The sequence below is a fragment of the Colossoma macropomum genome, unplaced genomic scaffold (genome assembly GCF_904425465.1).
Source record: "Colossoma macropomum unplaced genomic scaffold, Colossoma_macropomum, whole genome shotgun sequence".
NCBI classification, from domain to species: domain Eukaryota; kingdom Metazoa; phylum Chordata; class Actinopteri; order Characiformes; family Serrasalmidae; genus Colossoma; species Colossoma macropomum.
This window is the reverse complement of record NW_023494796.1, coordinates 22,812,397-22,827,449: the sequence shown is the minus strand read 5'-3', so window position 1 is coordinate 22,827,449 and position 15,053 is coordinate 22,812,397. Positions and strand designations below refer to the sequence as shown.

General features: G+C 41.4%; 1 protein-coding gene across 3 annotated transcripts in view; it reads left to right on the top strand.

The window, feature by feature from the left end:
- The window catches only part of LOC118816644 (girdin-like), a 62,239-nt gene that overhangs the window by 39,964 nt on the left and 7,222 nt on the right, over nucleotides 1-15,053 (top strand). The window contains exons 12-29 of one of the 3 annotated variants that reach the window (XM_036583140.1): nucleotides 97-244; nucleotides 509-681; nucleotides 1,594-1,731; nucleotides 2,564-3,634; nucleotides 4,061-4,188; nucleotides 4,599-4,737; nucleotides 4,984-5,160; nucleotides 5,310-5,471; nucleotides 7,012-7,289; nucleotides 7,495-7,638; nucleotides 7,885-8,071; nucleotides 8,766-8,911; nucleotides 9,259-9,351; nucleotides 9,862-10,067; nucleotides 10,539-10,580; nucleotides 11,890-11,967; nucleotides 13,480-13,692; nucleotides 14,188-14,253. In XM_036583140.1, the coding sequence (XP_036439033.1) occupies nucleotides 97-244; nucleotides 509-681; nucleotides 1,594-1,731; nucleotides 2,564-3,634; nucleotides 4,061-4,188; nucleotides 4,599-4,737; nucleotides 4,984-5,160; nucleotides 5,310-5,471; nucleotides 7,012-7,289; nucleotides 7,495-7,638; nucleotides 7,885-8,071; nucleotides 8,766-8,911; nucleotides 9,259-9,351; nucleotides 9,862-10,067; nucleotides 10,539-10,580; nucleotides 11,890-11,967; nucleotides 13,480-13,692; nucleotides 14,188-14,253 (3,589 nt within the window). The remainder of the gene's footprint in view (nucleotides 1-96; nucleotides 245-508; nucleotides 682-1,593; nucleotides 1,732-2,563; nucleotides 3,635-4,060; nucleotides 4,189-4,598; nucleotides 4,738-4,983; nucleotides 5,161-5,309; nucleotides 5,472-7,011; nucleotides 7,290-7,494; nucleotides 7,639-7,884; nucleotides 8,072-8,765; nucleotides 8,912-9,258; nucleotides 9,352-9,861; nucleotides 10,068-10,538; nucleotides 10,581-11,889; nucleotides 11,968-13,479; nucleotides 13,693-14,187; nucleotides 14,254-15,053) is intronic. The other 2 variants (XM_036583138.1, XM_036583139.1) reach the window with 2 other exon arrangements.

Genomic DNA, 15,053 nt, shown 5'->3' with positions numbered 1-15,053 from the left:
TATAGAAAGCTCCTCTAAAAGAACATGACTAGATGCTTTAACATGGCAAGTCTGCATGATTGCATTAGTCCTGATGTTGTACTGTATGTGTGTCAGGAGCGGGACATGGACAGGAAACGCATAGAAGAGCTATTGGAGGAGAACCTGACATTGGAGATGGCTCAGAAGCAGAGCATGGATGAGTCCCTGCATTTAGGCTGGGAGCTGGAGCAGCTCTCCAAAACCACCCCTGAGCTCACGGAGGGTAAGTAGCCCCGTGGCCTCAGCACTAGCTACCTCGCAGATTGCCCTCGGCTTATTCACACATGATTGATTAACGTAATTAATATTTAATGACCTCAAGTCCCAGATTACCACCCAGTCCACGTTTGACAAAGCTAATAAGGTTAACTGGGCCTAAATCCCAGATAAACCCTGGTTGTTTACCAAATGAGCTCAGCTCAGCTTGTTGTTACAGTTGTTGAAGTGTGAGAAGGTTTAATATTCCTTTTTGCTGCCATACCTGCAGTTCCACAGAAGTCTCTGGGTCATGAGGTGAATGAGCTGACCTCTAGCCGGCTCCTGAAGCTGGAGATGGAGAATCAAACGCTCTTGAAAACAGTGGAGGAGCTGAAAAGCTGTGGGGAGGCTAGTACACGCCTCCTCAAAGCCGAGAAGGAGAACCAGAAACTCAGCCAAAAGGTCAGATGATGATTCCTCTCTCTGTCTCTGGGTTTGTGTGTATGCTGTATTTGCTGTGGGGTGCACCACACTCAGAAAAGCTCACTAAAGTGGCTTGTAATAAAAAGGGCTCAGTAAAGACAAGAGAGACGGAAGGAACAAAAGCCTGAAGGTCCCTTCACAGGACTTTAATCTCAAAGGTCATTCTTCCAGTCTTGCAGAGTTATTTTTGGGAAGCTAAGCGCTCAATTTTAAGCTTAGATTAAGTCATGAATAAAACGCAATTTCCCCACACAAAGGCAAGAAAGTTACTAAAAGAGTGAAATAGGTTGTGCTGTAGCTTAAGCACTATTGCTGGAAAATACAATGGCTGCTCTCAGCCCAGACGTGTGCAGCTCTAAGCTGTCACTTAAGCAGCTTTGACAGAATTAGATCTTACAGATAGATCATATATACATGATGGGTTTAAAGTCCTCTGTATGTTTTTGTATGTCTCTGTGTTTGTCTGTGTTTCTGTGCCAGCCTATTACATGATGCTGTGTAATTATGTATTTCCAAAAGCTTTGGGTTTATAAAAAAATATAGAATGTCTGCAAGGACATTGGAATACGCCCTCCAGAAGAGCTTTGCATCGCAGCTGTGTCTGTGTTTCAGGGACAATGCAGACACACGCTATCCCTCCCTCTCCCTTCATGAGTATGAGCAAAGAGGGTGTTAATTATCAGTGTCTGATCCTACACCCCACATTTTAGCTGTAAAAATAGGAGGGTTAAGGACATAAGGCTTCTTGGGTTACAGCTGCACTCCTCATGCCCCCTAGAAATCAGTCATCTATTTTTTGTGCACATGTGAAACTACCCACATATTTGTACAGAAGTCCAGTTGATGGGTTCGTGATGTTTTTTTGTCTATGTGTCTGGATGTCCTGCGCAGCTGGAACAGCTGGAGAACGAGATGCATGTGGACAGAGAGAGCCTGCGCAGTGCTGAGAGCCTCAGCTCAGACCTGATGAAGGAGAAAGCACAGCTACAGAAAACCTTAGAAACACTGAGAGAAAACTCAGAGAGACAGGTGCGTACTGGGCTCCTAGGAGGTCTCCAAAGGTCAAGATCAGTAAAATGTTTTGTTTGTTTCTTTTTTTAAGCATTCAGCTGTGTTTTTGTGTTAGTTTCTGTGTAATTCAAAAAGACCCATAATAGATAAGCATATGCTGTTCATTTTTGTGGCTTTCAATTGTTTTTGTGGCTTTCACAAGAACGTAGTGCTTTTTGAACTTTTATTTCCAGGCCTCATTGATCCCCAATGTTATCTTTAAGCATTTTTTTCCATAGTGTGAGAAAATATATTGATAACACAAAAACATTTAGGTAGCATCTATACGAATATTGTTTTTTGTCTATCAGAAATTAAATGTATGTACTCTCAGTGTCTCCTCCGGTGATTTAATTATATAATACATAGGCATATGGACAGCATGATGGGAAAAAAGGCTTATTAAAGACACTAGAGAATGTCTTATATTCATAAGGCCTAAGTGTGACAGTGCATGATTTGTCATAACACATAAATTCTATGTGATTGTGATCAGAATTACTGGTTTGACATTATTATTTCTTAACTGTTAGCGCACAAACAGCACAGACACACACGTTTTCCAAGCCGCTTATCCTCCTGGGTCGAGGGGGGGTGTTGCACTGGAGCCTACCCCAGCGCACTTTGGGCGGAAGGCAGGAAACACCTTGGACACGTCACCAGTCCACCACAGGGCAGTTAATCTAGAATTAACTGCAGATTTAGAATACACATCATCAGAATTTCTTTGCTTGTTTGAATGAGTACAAGAAACACTGTTCCTATAAAATTACATCATGCTTTTGTGACCTTCCATTTCTCACTGGGGCAGGTTAAGGGACTGGAGCAGGAAAATGACCACCTGAACCAGACCATTGCCTCTCTCAGGCAGCGCTCTCAAGTCAGCGCTGAGGCCAGGGTCAAAGATATAGAGAAGGAAAACCGTGTGCTTCATGAGTCCATCAAAGAGACCAGTAGCAAGCTCAACAAACTTGAGTTTGAACGCAAGCAACTGCGCAAAGACATGGAGTACTATAAAGAGAAAGGCGAGAAGTCTGAGGAGCTAGAGATGGAGGTCCATCGCTTAGAGCGGGAGAACGAAGGGCTGCAGAAACGGGTGGCCAGCCTCAGCATCACCTGTGAGAAGGTGGAGGCCCTGGAGAAGGAGAACACTGAGCTAGAGACGGAGAGCAGAAAGCTGAAGAAGAAGATCGACGGGCTGAGAAATACAGCTCTCCAGCTAGAGGCCTTGGAGAAGGAGAATGCTCAGCTGGATGAGGAGAACTTGGAGCTACGGCGCATGACTGAATCACTAAGGTCTGCAGGCGCCAAAGCCGCTCAGCTAGAGCTGGAGAACAAGGAGCTGGAGAGTGAGAAAAGCCAACTACAGAGGAGCCTGGAGCTGTTGAAAGCTTCGTCAAAAAAGACTGAAAGACTGGAAGTGAGCTACCAGGGCTTAGACTCTGAGAACCAGCGGCTCCAGAAGGCCCTGGAGAACAGTAGCCGCAAGATCCAGCAACTGGAAGGTGAGCTCCAGGACTTGGAGAGCGAGAACCAGAGCCTCCAGAGGAGTCTGGAGGAGCTCAAGATCTCCAGCAAGCGTTTGGAGCAGCTGGAGCAGGAGAATAAAGTGTTAGAGCAAGAGAGTGCACAGCTGGAGAAAGACAAGAAGCAACTGGAGAAAGAGAACAAGCGCCTGCGACAGCAGGCTGAAATCAGAGACTCCAAATTAGATGACGACAATCAGCGTATCTCGCATCTTGAGAAGGAGAACCGCGCCCTTAGCAAGGAAGTGAGCACCCTCAAAGACTCCTACAATCGGGTTAGAGACCTTGAAAGGGACAACAAGGAGCTAGTGAAGCAAGCCACAATCGACAAGAAGACACTGGTCACATTGAGAGAGGTACGTACCTAAGGCAACAGCCTCAAAGCAACCCTTAAAAAAATCTGGTGAAAAATCAAAAAGTTATAATCAAATACAGTTAATACAGTCAATCATTTTTACAGATAGTATATCATATAATGTCTTAATTGTATAAGTGAGTCTTTTTGAGATTATTTTACAACACAGTATGGTTTAAGGCAAGTTTGTTGCTTAATAATTCAGTGTTTAAGGCACATGTGTAATGTTTTAGGCATGCAATTTTTACAATGCTAATTGTTGAGGTATAAGCTTTTTCTTCTTACTAGCCCAAAAGCATTGTTAATATTTAGGGGTGTGTAACTTAAGACTATTATATGACAACATTCACCTCAAACTTCGATAGTCTGTGATAGAGCCTCAGTTTCTGCTCTGGATATGACCCAAGTCTGATGTTTTGTGATATAGGAGCTGGTAAGTGAGAAACTGAGAAGTCAACAGATGAATAATGACCTGGAGAAACTAACTCACGAGCTGGAAAAGATTGGTCTGAATAAAGAGGGACTGTTGCACGATGAACAGAGTTCTGATGCCAGGTAATTTACATTTACTCAGCAGTCTACTTACATGTGCACATGCACACATGCTCAAAAAGTGTTTGCCTTGTACTTTTCACTCCTCGGGTTTCTGTGGGATAGTTCACAGCAGCTTTAACTTTTTTCCAAGGAAAAATGTTTGTTAACGTTTGTGTGGCAAACTTCCAAAAGCTTTCACAAGCAAACTTAAATTGACAGAAGTTTCAAAACAACCAGCTGAAGCAATAGCTAAAGTGAAATAACTAACATGGATTTCACAATGTTATGTTCCATTTTGTAACATTTGAGCAATAGTACGAGAGTTTATTGAATTGTGGAATAATGGAATATGATATTATGGCTATAGTTTTGGATACATTTTGGGGAGACATGGTTGTTTTTAAATGTGCACTGTGTTCTGTAACTCTCAGATTCAAGCTGCTGGAGTCGAAGCTGGAGTCCACTCTGAAGTCTTCACTAGAAATTAAAGAGGAGAAGATTGCCTCCTTGGAAGCTAGACTACAGGAGTCTTCCAACCTCAACCAGCAGCTCCGTCAGGAACTCAAAACAGTGAGTTTTTGTCATATTGTCATTCATGTCAGTGCAACATACATCTATTAAAGCACGTCTGTAATTGGGAACGGGGAACGGTAATTGAAAAAACTTACTTTACGTACTACATAATGCTTTGAAGAATTGAAGACAGTTTTGTTTTAGCTATTCACTTATTTGCTTTAGCGGTCAGTTCATTGTTTGGAGTTTTCTGAACTAAAACAAAGCTGTACTGTGTCTCACCCACCTATTTCACTCCATCAGGTCAAGAAGAACTATGAGGCTCTGCGCCAGAGGGAAGAAGAGGAGCGCATGGTGCAGAGCTCGCCCCCTAGAGGAGTTGAAGACTCACAGACTCTCAGTAAGTGGGAGAAGGAGAGCCATGAGGCCACTCGAGAGCTGCTGAAGGTCAAAGATCGGCTAATAGAGGTGGAAAGGAATGTAAGTTACCTATGTCTTGCTTATCATAAACTATAAAAAAAAAGCTTCTTGCACTTAGATATGTACATCTCACTGTCTTTGCAGTTGACAAAATGAAAAGTCTTTGTGTCTTATGTCATATCAGTGATTGCTTGTGTACATTTTGCCAGAATGCCACTCTACAAGCAGAGAAGCAGGCCCTCCGCACCCAGCTGAAACAGCTTGAGACTCAAAGCAGTAATCTCCAGGCTCAGATATTAAACTTGCAGAGACAGACCGGCTCACTGCAGGAGAACAACACTACCCTGCAGACCCAGAATGCCAAGCTACAGGTCACTAGAACCTTGAGACCGTTACAGTGTCACTGTCTCTCTGTCTTCTGTTTCTCATCTATCCTAACTTCACTGCCATCGAAATGTTTCCCTAGCCTCTGATACTCATGTGGGAATGGAAGGATAATGTGTTAGTCTCACTCTCATCTATCCTAGCTTAAAATATCCCCAGCTCCCACTGAAATGTGGTCATCATGACCAGTTGAATGCAGAGATTGGTTTTGCATCCACTGTGGCACAGTTTGCACAGGGATTTAGATCAAGCAACAGATCAAGCCAAAATTAGGTCAGTTGTAACACTGGGCTTAGTTCCATCTGCAGCTATGTTTACAGTTTGCAAGTTTTATCACGGATCCCATATGAAAAAATATATATTCCCAACTTATTTATCAAATATATTATTGCAGTGTATCAAAATGACCAAAAATGTATTGGTTAAGTCTATTTTAAAATGCATTTATTTGTATTTGTTATTATATTTTTCAGTTACATGTATTTACAGATATAACTAAAAATACATGAACTGAATAAACAATACTGTCATCTGTGTTCTGCATTACACTTTGCTTAAACCATGTTTGTATGCAGTAAGACAGCACTCACAAAATGTATTTCAAATAAACAGAACATAAAATCATAACTGCATTTTCACACTCTATCAATACCTACAACACTTGCTTTTGTGATGTTAAAGGTTAATTTACTAATATTTAAAACTAAGATACTGCAATAAAAATTCAAAAGGCATTCCAAACAGTAAAATGCATTACACAGGTATTTTGGCTATTTTCATACTTTTTAAATGTATTTGATAAATACATTTACATACATTTATTTTTTTTGTGGTACATTTCTATGTGCAGTATTTCTCCACACATTTAAAAATAAATGCGTTTCAAAGTATATTTGGTTAATATGGCAATATATTCTGAAATACATCTTAGTGCTTGGAATGTATTGCGGCATTGACTGCATTGTATTTGAAATATATTTCAAATATATAAAAATACATGTTTTTTTCCATGTGGGATGTAACAGGGATTTCAGTTCTAAAAGCATTTTTAATCACTGGCAGATAAGTAGACCAAGCCTGCTCTCCCATTACAGAAGTGCGTATATTGTATCCTAATGTGACATCTCTCTGCAGTCAAATCCATGCTTTCAGGCCCCATGGATTATCTGGTACATGATTTCACTAAAAGTAGGGCAAAAGTCTGAGTTTCGTGATCCAAAGAAATCTTAAAGGTATTCGAGAGTGTTCAGCCAAAAGTGAAAACTTGACTAGTAGAGCACAGAAGTCAGCCATTAGCATGACCTTGCTAACTGCTGGGCTTTACAACCTGCTAATTTCCAGTTGTGACGATGCTAATTTTGTGGTTTCAGTAGCCGCTAGGATCTAGTCATCATTAGCCACGTTGGCATTCATGGCCAAACTATACATTTAACAAAGTGGCAGATACGTAATTTCCAGCTGGCTTTAGGCCCTGTCTATGTTCAGAGAGGTCAGTATCACATCTCTGGTTTGTTCTATTATCTACAGGTGGAGAACTCAACATTGAACTCACAGAATGCAGCACTGGCAACCCAGAATGCTCAGCTGCAGAGCCAGCAGTGCAGCGCAGAGAGTGAGAGAGATGGGGCAGTGCGGGAGCGAGAGGAGCTCCGCACCACCTATGAGCTCCTCCTGCGGGACCATGAGAAGCTGGCAGCCCTCCATGAGCGGCAAGCTGCTGAATACGAGGCACTGATCGGCAAACATGGTGGCCTGAAGACTGCGCACAAGAGTCTGGAGGTGCAGCACCGAGATCTGGAGGACAGGTGAGGCCATACTTTATTATTATTATTATTATTATTATTGGGTTTTACCCCATCACTTTGATTATTATAACAAATTATAACAAATCAGCAGTTGGCAGTGTAAAAATGATTAATTCCTGTTATTTGATGAGTATGAGCATCATGGTATGAAGCATGCGTATCATGACTAACTTTTATGTGGGCTATGTGTTGTTTGAATGTACAGGTACAACCAGCTGCTGAAACAGAAGGCTCAGCTGGAGGAGCTGGAGAAAGTGCTGAAGGCAGAGCAAGAGAAGATGCTCTCAGAGAACAAGAGCCACCAGGCCACAGCTGCAGAGTACCACAAGCTGAAGGAAGACAATGACAAGTGAGTGACTTTAACTAGCACCTAGTGGTGTTAGAAATCTGTCACATTTGTCAGCTCTGGGGTCAAAAATCTCCAATTGCCCAGCTACCTCTTTTTCCCTCCCAATTATTTATATTTTGTGTGTAATTGTGTAACCCATATATTACACTTAAGTCAATATTTGTTTTTGTTTTGTTTTGTTTTCATTTGTACAAAGATCAACTGACTAAGAGAACATGTATAATGCTTCTTTTTCCTTACCCCAAGGCTCAACACTACCTACCAACAGCTGCTGAAAGACAATGAGGGGCTTCAGGCTGACCACAAGAACCTGAAGAGCCAGCTGAATGCAGCCAAACTGGAGCAGACACGCCTGGAGGCTGAGTTCTCCAAACTCAAAGAGCAGTACCAGCAGCTGGACATCACTTCCACCAAACTCACCAACCAGTGTGAGGTAAATTCTCCACACTGTCAGCTAATATGCTTAACCAGGGCTAGAGTGAGGTTTGTGGTTTTAAGGGAGGCTTGAAAGAGCAACCTGTTCATCTCTGATGTCCTAAAAGAAAAAGAAAATGTGTTGTCTGAAGGTTGGTTAGACTTGTGCTTTTATTGTCATCATGTTCTTGAATTGAACATAACTTTATAGTACAGCTGAACTGTTAGCAGATGTCCATGCTGAGCCCCTAAGCTATTTAAATGCTGAGGAGGGTTCTACAGGAATGTATGTGCTCATCACAGATCCTACAGCCTCTGGTATGGACATGTCAGACACTGCCTCTTTTCCTTGTGCCCTGTTGGAGTTAGGGGAGGGGTAAAGAACTGTTGTGGAAAGCTTTACAGATTGCCTCTGTCTTCTTTTCTGTAAGACTGTTATTAAGTCATAAAACTGTCCTTGTGTAATGCTATGACATTTACATATTAAAAGTGTTTTTCCAAAAGAGCAGCAAAATTCTTTGTTCTAGGTGTGATCGTTTAAAGGCGTTCCTGTGTGTTCTTGAAGCTTCTACATTATATTGTCTTTAAGACACAGTGGCCATTGAATGACTGATCTTTGACACTGTATTGTGCTTCAACAAGAAGTTATAAAAGAGGAGTGGAATGTTTTGTTATACTGCAGACAATAACAGTGATTACTTGTCTCTTTCCAGTTATTGAGCCAGCTGAAGGGGAATTTGGAAGAGGAGAACCGGCACCTGCTGGACCAGATCCAGACCCTCATGTTACAGAACCGGACACTACTAGAGCAGACAATGGAGAGCAAGGACCTGTTCCATGTGGAGCAGAGACAATACATGTAAGGCATCACCCCATTACTACATCATTGCCTACATATTTTTTTTAACCCTTTAGATTACATCCAAACCCTATAACAGGTACTCAACCCTGTCGCTTGAGGTCTACAATCCCACATAGGTTAGTTCCAAAGCTGGCTCTAATATTCAGATGCTGCTGAAGTCCTCAGTTAAAAAGATCAGGTGTGTTAGATTAAGACTAGAATTAATCATGATGGGAGATTTCCAGGTACAGGTTTAATTGCCTTTTCATAGCCTGCCATAACATTTCTCATTGTGTCACTCATTCTATTTGAAACTTTTATAAATTTCTTTTTGTCTCTCTCTCTCTCTCTTTCTGTTCATTTAGAGACAAATTAAATGAGTTAAGAAGACAGAAGGAGAAGTTGGAGGAGAAAATCATGGATCAATATAAATTCTACGACCCCTCACCTCCCCGAAGGTTTGTGCTGATTTTGAGGATGTTTTGATTGGCATTTCTGTAAACTCACATTTCTGGTTCCAGTAGATGTTGTAACTAAAGGTATGAATGTTGTACTTAAGGAATGAATCAATGAAGACTTTGGTCACACTTATTTAACCAATATCAGATATTATATGCCAGTTATGGTACATGTTTTTGGTCACTTTTCAGAGCCTGGATCAGCAGGTATTTTTGCATCAAAAATGAAACCTTGTTGCATGTTTACATGGCAGCCCTTAGACATACATTTTGGCTGTGTTGTGCAAAATGGAGACTTAAGTGTGTTCCTTTTGTATTTTTTTGTTAATGGATTGTGACATGCACAGTACAGTGCTCTTTGTTGTCCTGCATGCCCTTTATTTTCTGGCAATATAGATTTGCTCCTTCTGTGGCAGTGCATAATCTTCTATGCACTCTTCTTTAGAACACAGAGCTGAATGGATCAGCCGTAGTTCAGACAAACTGAGAGTTTGTGCTTTTGTCTGGCAGAAGGGGCAATTGGATCACTCTGAAGATGAAGAAGCTGATCAAGCCGAAGAGCCGTGAGCGAATGCGATCCCTCACCATCACTCCCACCCGCTCTGAGTCCACTGATGGTTTCCTGGTCGGCACGTTAGCGCTGCCAGACAGTCAGGACAGTTCATCTATGGGATCTGGATCACTGGATGACCCCCTGAGCCACAAAAGAAGCAGCAGTGAGTATTGTCTGAGCTTTCCTTTCCAGCTGCAGCCCTGTTGTTAGACTCCATCCAGTACATTTTATAAAAAGGGAAAAGACCCTTTGTAAAAACTGTAATATAAATTGTGGGACCGACCACAAAAGATGTAGCTTTAGCATTTTGTGCACCTTATCAAACTGTTCTTTTTCTTGAGCCCTACAGAAATCATTTGGTTCCTCACAACGCATAGGGATCAACTACACAGACAGATGCAGTCTTTTTAATCTCTGTTAGAGATTCCAGAACATTTCCTGTTCTCTCTCTCAGAGCTCTTTCCAGGCAGACATGCTTGAGGCTGCTTTCTAGATTTGTGTACGCTTCTTTGCTGGAGACTTTTATTTTGCTGTTCAGGCCTAATGCTTGATTTGCCTGTTTTTCCTCCTCCTCCTCTCTCTGTCTTACTCTTTTTCGCTCTCTCTCGCTCTCTCACTCTCTTTGCACGAAAAGGGAGGAGAGCGCAGCACAGCAATGCGCAAGGCTCCTCCAATGGTAGGCTTTAGCAGTACAAGGGTGGGGCTTTAGCAGAACTGTCCTGTCTCAGGGCATGTGATAAGTTTGTGGTCATTGTTACATTCCATCACTATTAAAAGGTGCAATATACAATAAAGATCATTTGCTACCATTCTTATATAACTCAGAACAAAGACATAGGATTCATGCAGGACGAGAGTGCATGACAAAAAGGACCAGCTGAAAATGTAGCTGAGCCTGATAGAGCCCTGTTGTTGTGTGTCCCTTTCATGCCTTTTCATGAACCTAGCTCTTGTCTTAAATATGTGATTACTTCAGCATTTATAATAATATTACACAAATATAATAATAATAGTCATGCATTTTGTTTACACTGCACCTTTTTAACTCCTTAAAATATCAGGCTTATTACATCCTATGCCACATTATTCAGTTACTCCTGGACTACAATGCAGAATGTTATCCCTAAATTATAGAAATGTGTGATAGAAGTCAGAACCTGGCTATTTAAGGCATAAATAATCTATCAAAAAGGCATCAGTGCCTTCCTAGAGACCAATTTTAGTATCTTTTTTAGTTACCAGTTATTATTATTTTATTACCTTTGTATTTTTCTTTGTTGTTCTTTCTGTCTTAATGCCTTTAACATCAAATATTTTTTCCTTAATATTTTGTAGACAACGTTAAACGTCAAGTAAAGCATGTTATAAACCTGTTTTAAATAAGTACATTTTAAGATGCTTTTTAGAAGTTTTAACACTGTGGATTTTGCATCTTTTTAGAGGCATTTTCTTACTTTCAGTGTCTCAGCATTAAAGAGCTCCTCATAAAGTTGCATCAGGAAATTTGGTTGAGGTCCTGAATTTGACTCTACCTTTCCTATTGCATTGAGATGATTCTCCGTGTCCCCATTCTGCAATACAGCCCTCCCTGGTGTCGCGTTTTTGCCCTGAATTGCACCCTTTAATAAACATCTCCCTTCTGTGTGAATGTGCTGGCTTCTGTACAGTGTTGCAGTCGGACTTGCAGCATCTTCATCACTTCAACAACCCTCTTCACTGCTGTCTTAGTGTGTTTTTCATGTGTAATTGAGCGCCTGTATGCATATTAACTGAAATATGTATACTATACGTACTGTATTTGTATGTGTTTGTTTACCATGTGTGGATGTGTAAGAGAGAGTGAGAGAGTCTGGTTGGTTCCTTCTCCTGGTTGTTAAGCTTTGTTAATGTTGGTATGTTTTCTCCCTCCTCTCTCCACCTCCATCTCTCCTTCTGTGGGCTCATTGCGTTCCACCTCTTCCTTGCTTCCCATTATCCTGCAACAGCACTGAAAAGGCTGCCATTTATGAGGAACAGATCCAAGGAGAAAGACAAAGAGAAGGCCATCTACCGGCGTTCCATGTGTAAGAGTTCCGACGGCTACCAACTCCCGCCCTTCGTTCTCCACCATACTTGCATCTCTCACCGAGTTTTTAGACCTTTGTTTCCCTTTTAGCTTTGTTGCTTTCAATTCCAGATGTTAGCAGCGCTGTGCACAAAGCATCACTGCTTGATTTGTTTGGAAATTGGTCTTGCTAACAAACGTGCATGTGTTACCCACAGCCTTTTCCAGTCTTTTCTGTCATAATAACTGTCAATTTCTGGTAGCAGTAACTTGGGCTATACAATGTTTATGCGGGACAACTACCTTGTACTTATACCTATTGGACATTTTATCAGGTACACCTACCCTCTGTGGTACTTCTTCCTGAAAAAGTTGCCAATGTGTAAATGCAGGGTACAAAAATAGGTGTAATACCCTGGCAACTCCTTGTGTGCTTACTGTTTTTAGATCATTAAAGTAAAAAAGTCAGATGAGACGAGTGATATGTGTTGTAGATTGATAGTGATGTAGCACGGAGCCTTTGTGTGACTTCTAGTTTGTAGAAATGTGATGAACCTGTAGAAGTGTATTTATTTGAGAGATTCTGGTCTGCTAATTTAGCATCGGCAATAGTAATTAGTGAGAATGTAAGTATTTGATTAAGTACGGGTGTAGTATTAGTAGTATTAGTGTAGTAGTTTGTGGGTCAGTAGTACTTGATTAAGTACTTAGGTGGAGTTGGTGTTGTGTATGGTGTGATCTCTCTGGTTGTGTGTGGCCTGCACCATCTGTGACTCTGGCCTCTTTACTGCTCGTGGCGTGAGCTGATTGTCCCATCTCTCACCCCGTACTCACTGCATCAGCAGCACGACACCACCATTCATCCAGCCACCATGTTGGAATTGAAATGGAGCGATCTGGCATACGTGCACGCACTTTCTAAGCTCTCTATCTGCCTTTCTGCTCCATCTATACCAGGGCTTTTGAACCACAAGTCGGGCAGGCCAAAGCACTGCACAGTTTAGTGGTTTTCTACTATCACCATATTCAACTCAGCAGTTAATTCAAAAGGTGTGTTCAAGCAGGATTAACACTAAACCACTGAACTGTGCAGTGCCACACCCTGGTCCACTGTCCTCCTCTCTAAATGGTGTTTATGCTTATTATTACTTCTTTTCACACACACACACACACTCACACACACACACACACACAAATATATATATATATATATATATATATATATATATATATATATATATATATATATATATACTCTCTCTGCTTACCCACACACATCTGGAGGCTTCATTTCAGCTCTGTGCATGTCATGCTAACATGGCACAACCTCCTTTGTTTCTTTCTCTTTTCTTTTCTCTCTGCTCTTTATTTCTTTCTCGCCAAGGCATTTGTGCTTGTTGATATTGGTGTGAAACTGCATGCCTCTCTACATATCTCTATCTTCCTCTACTTCTGCCTGTCTCTTTTACTCTCTGCGTCAGCTTGTCCCATGCAGCATGTGGTAATAATCCTCCTGCTGTTCCCATCTCAGCCATGAACGACCTGCTGCAGACAATGGCGCTGGCCGGGGGCCAGTGGACCGGCAGCACTGACCACTTGGAGGCCCCCGAGGAGGCAGCGTCAGCATGCGGCAGCCAGCGCATGAAGGAGCTGGGATCTATGGCATACTCCACCAATGCCATCAACTACGCCACCCTCAGTCTGCCCGCCGGCCACAGCACCAAGCAGAAGCTTAAGAACAAAGGTAGAGCTGGCCACACATGACCATATTTGTACCTTTCTCCCTCCTGGAGTAGCAGCCATGTTGAATGGTTCGCAGGGATATGTGTGTTATGTCCCCTGTCCAGGCTGGAAGTGTCCATTTCAGTGTTCTCTGGAAGGGATTTGCAACATTGCCCTTACTTAAGGCCAGAAGTGCTGTTTGCTGAGCTGTCTTTAAAGTCATGAGTTATTGGTTATTGTGATCTGAGAGTTTTTTTTGCTCGCTTAATTATTTTTCTATGTTTGTATATAGTTTGATTTTGCATTGCAAATCATTTCATGCTGTTCATTCCTCATCACTTAATTCAGTCAGAAATAGTATGTGTTCTTGTGTTGTTATGTGTCTAATCAAAGAAGGAGGAGTCTTGCTCATAGACTACCTTTGTTATTTATTTGGCTACAAAAATTTGAGCTATACCTGTGTCCGTTGAGCTAGAAACTGAGGCTAGTATGTAAAAGCCTGTCTGCCCCCCTACAGATAATGCATCCTGTGAAGATGTTACACCAACTTCTTCAGATGAGCAGAGTGGAGTTCGGACTCAAGGTGAGGAAAGGGCTCTATGAACTCTGCCAGACCCTGTCTCATAATCTCCATTAAGCAGTTTCTGTTTGACGCTGTGCGGTTAAAGTGGTCAGAGGCATGGTAATCTCGGCTGTCTTTTTCAGCCACAGCACAGTGAGCGTCAGATTTTTAGCTCTAGCCTTTCATTTTCGTGAGAGATAAGAGTTTAGTATGGTTGTACTGGGTCCTACAAGGTGTTGTTCATACAAATCGAATACAGTCACACACCATCTTCATAATTAAAATGTATCTGTTGTGGCATCTGTGGGCATCTGCTCAAAGAACTATTAGCAGTGCAGGTGGGATAATTTTAACTAAAAATGTATACAGAAACATTAACATAAGGCACAATTTCAGACTTTCCTTAATTTTGCTATATCAAAAACTGTATAAAAATGAGACATTAAAATTGACTGCTTTTATCGTTGATATGCCATAAAATAATGTTTACAAAATGTTTAAAAAAAAATGTCATACCGAATTGTAGTGGTTGACATTTCAGTTAAGTAAAATTTCAGTGACATTTAATGTAACTTTACTTTTTAAATACGTAACCACAGATGAATTTTAAGATTAAAGATTCATCTGTGTATGATATTTAGTTCTCATAACATCTGTGACTGATGAGAAAATTGAGCCCATATCTACTACCGTTAAAGTAAGTCATGGACATGCATTTTACAGGCTTTAACTCTTATACACAAAGAAAACTTTGGCTGAAACAGGCATTGCCAGTCAAGAGAGTGTGTATACAACAGCTATGACAGCAAGCTGTTTGTGTG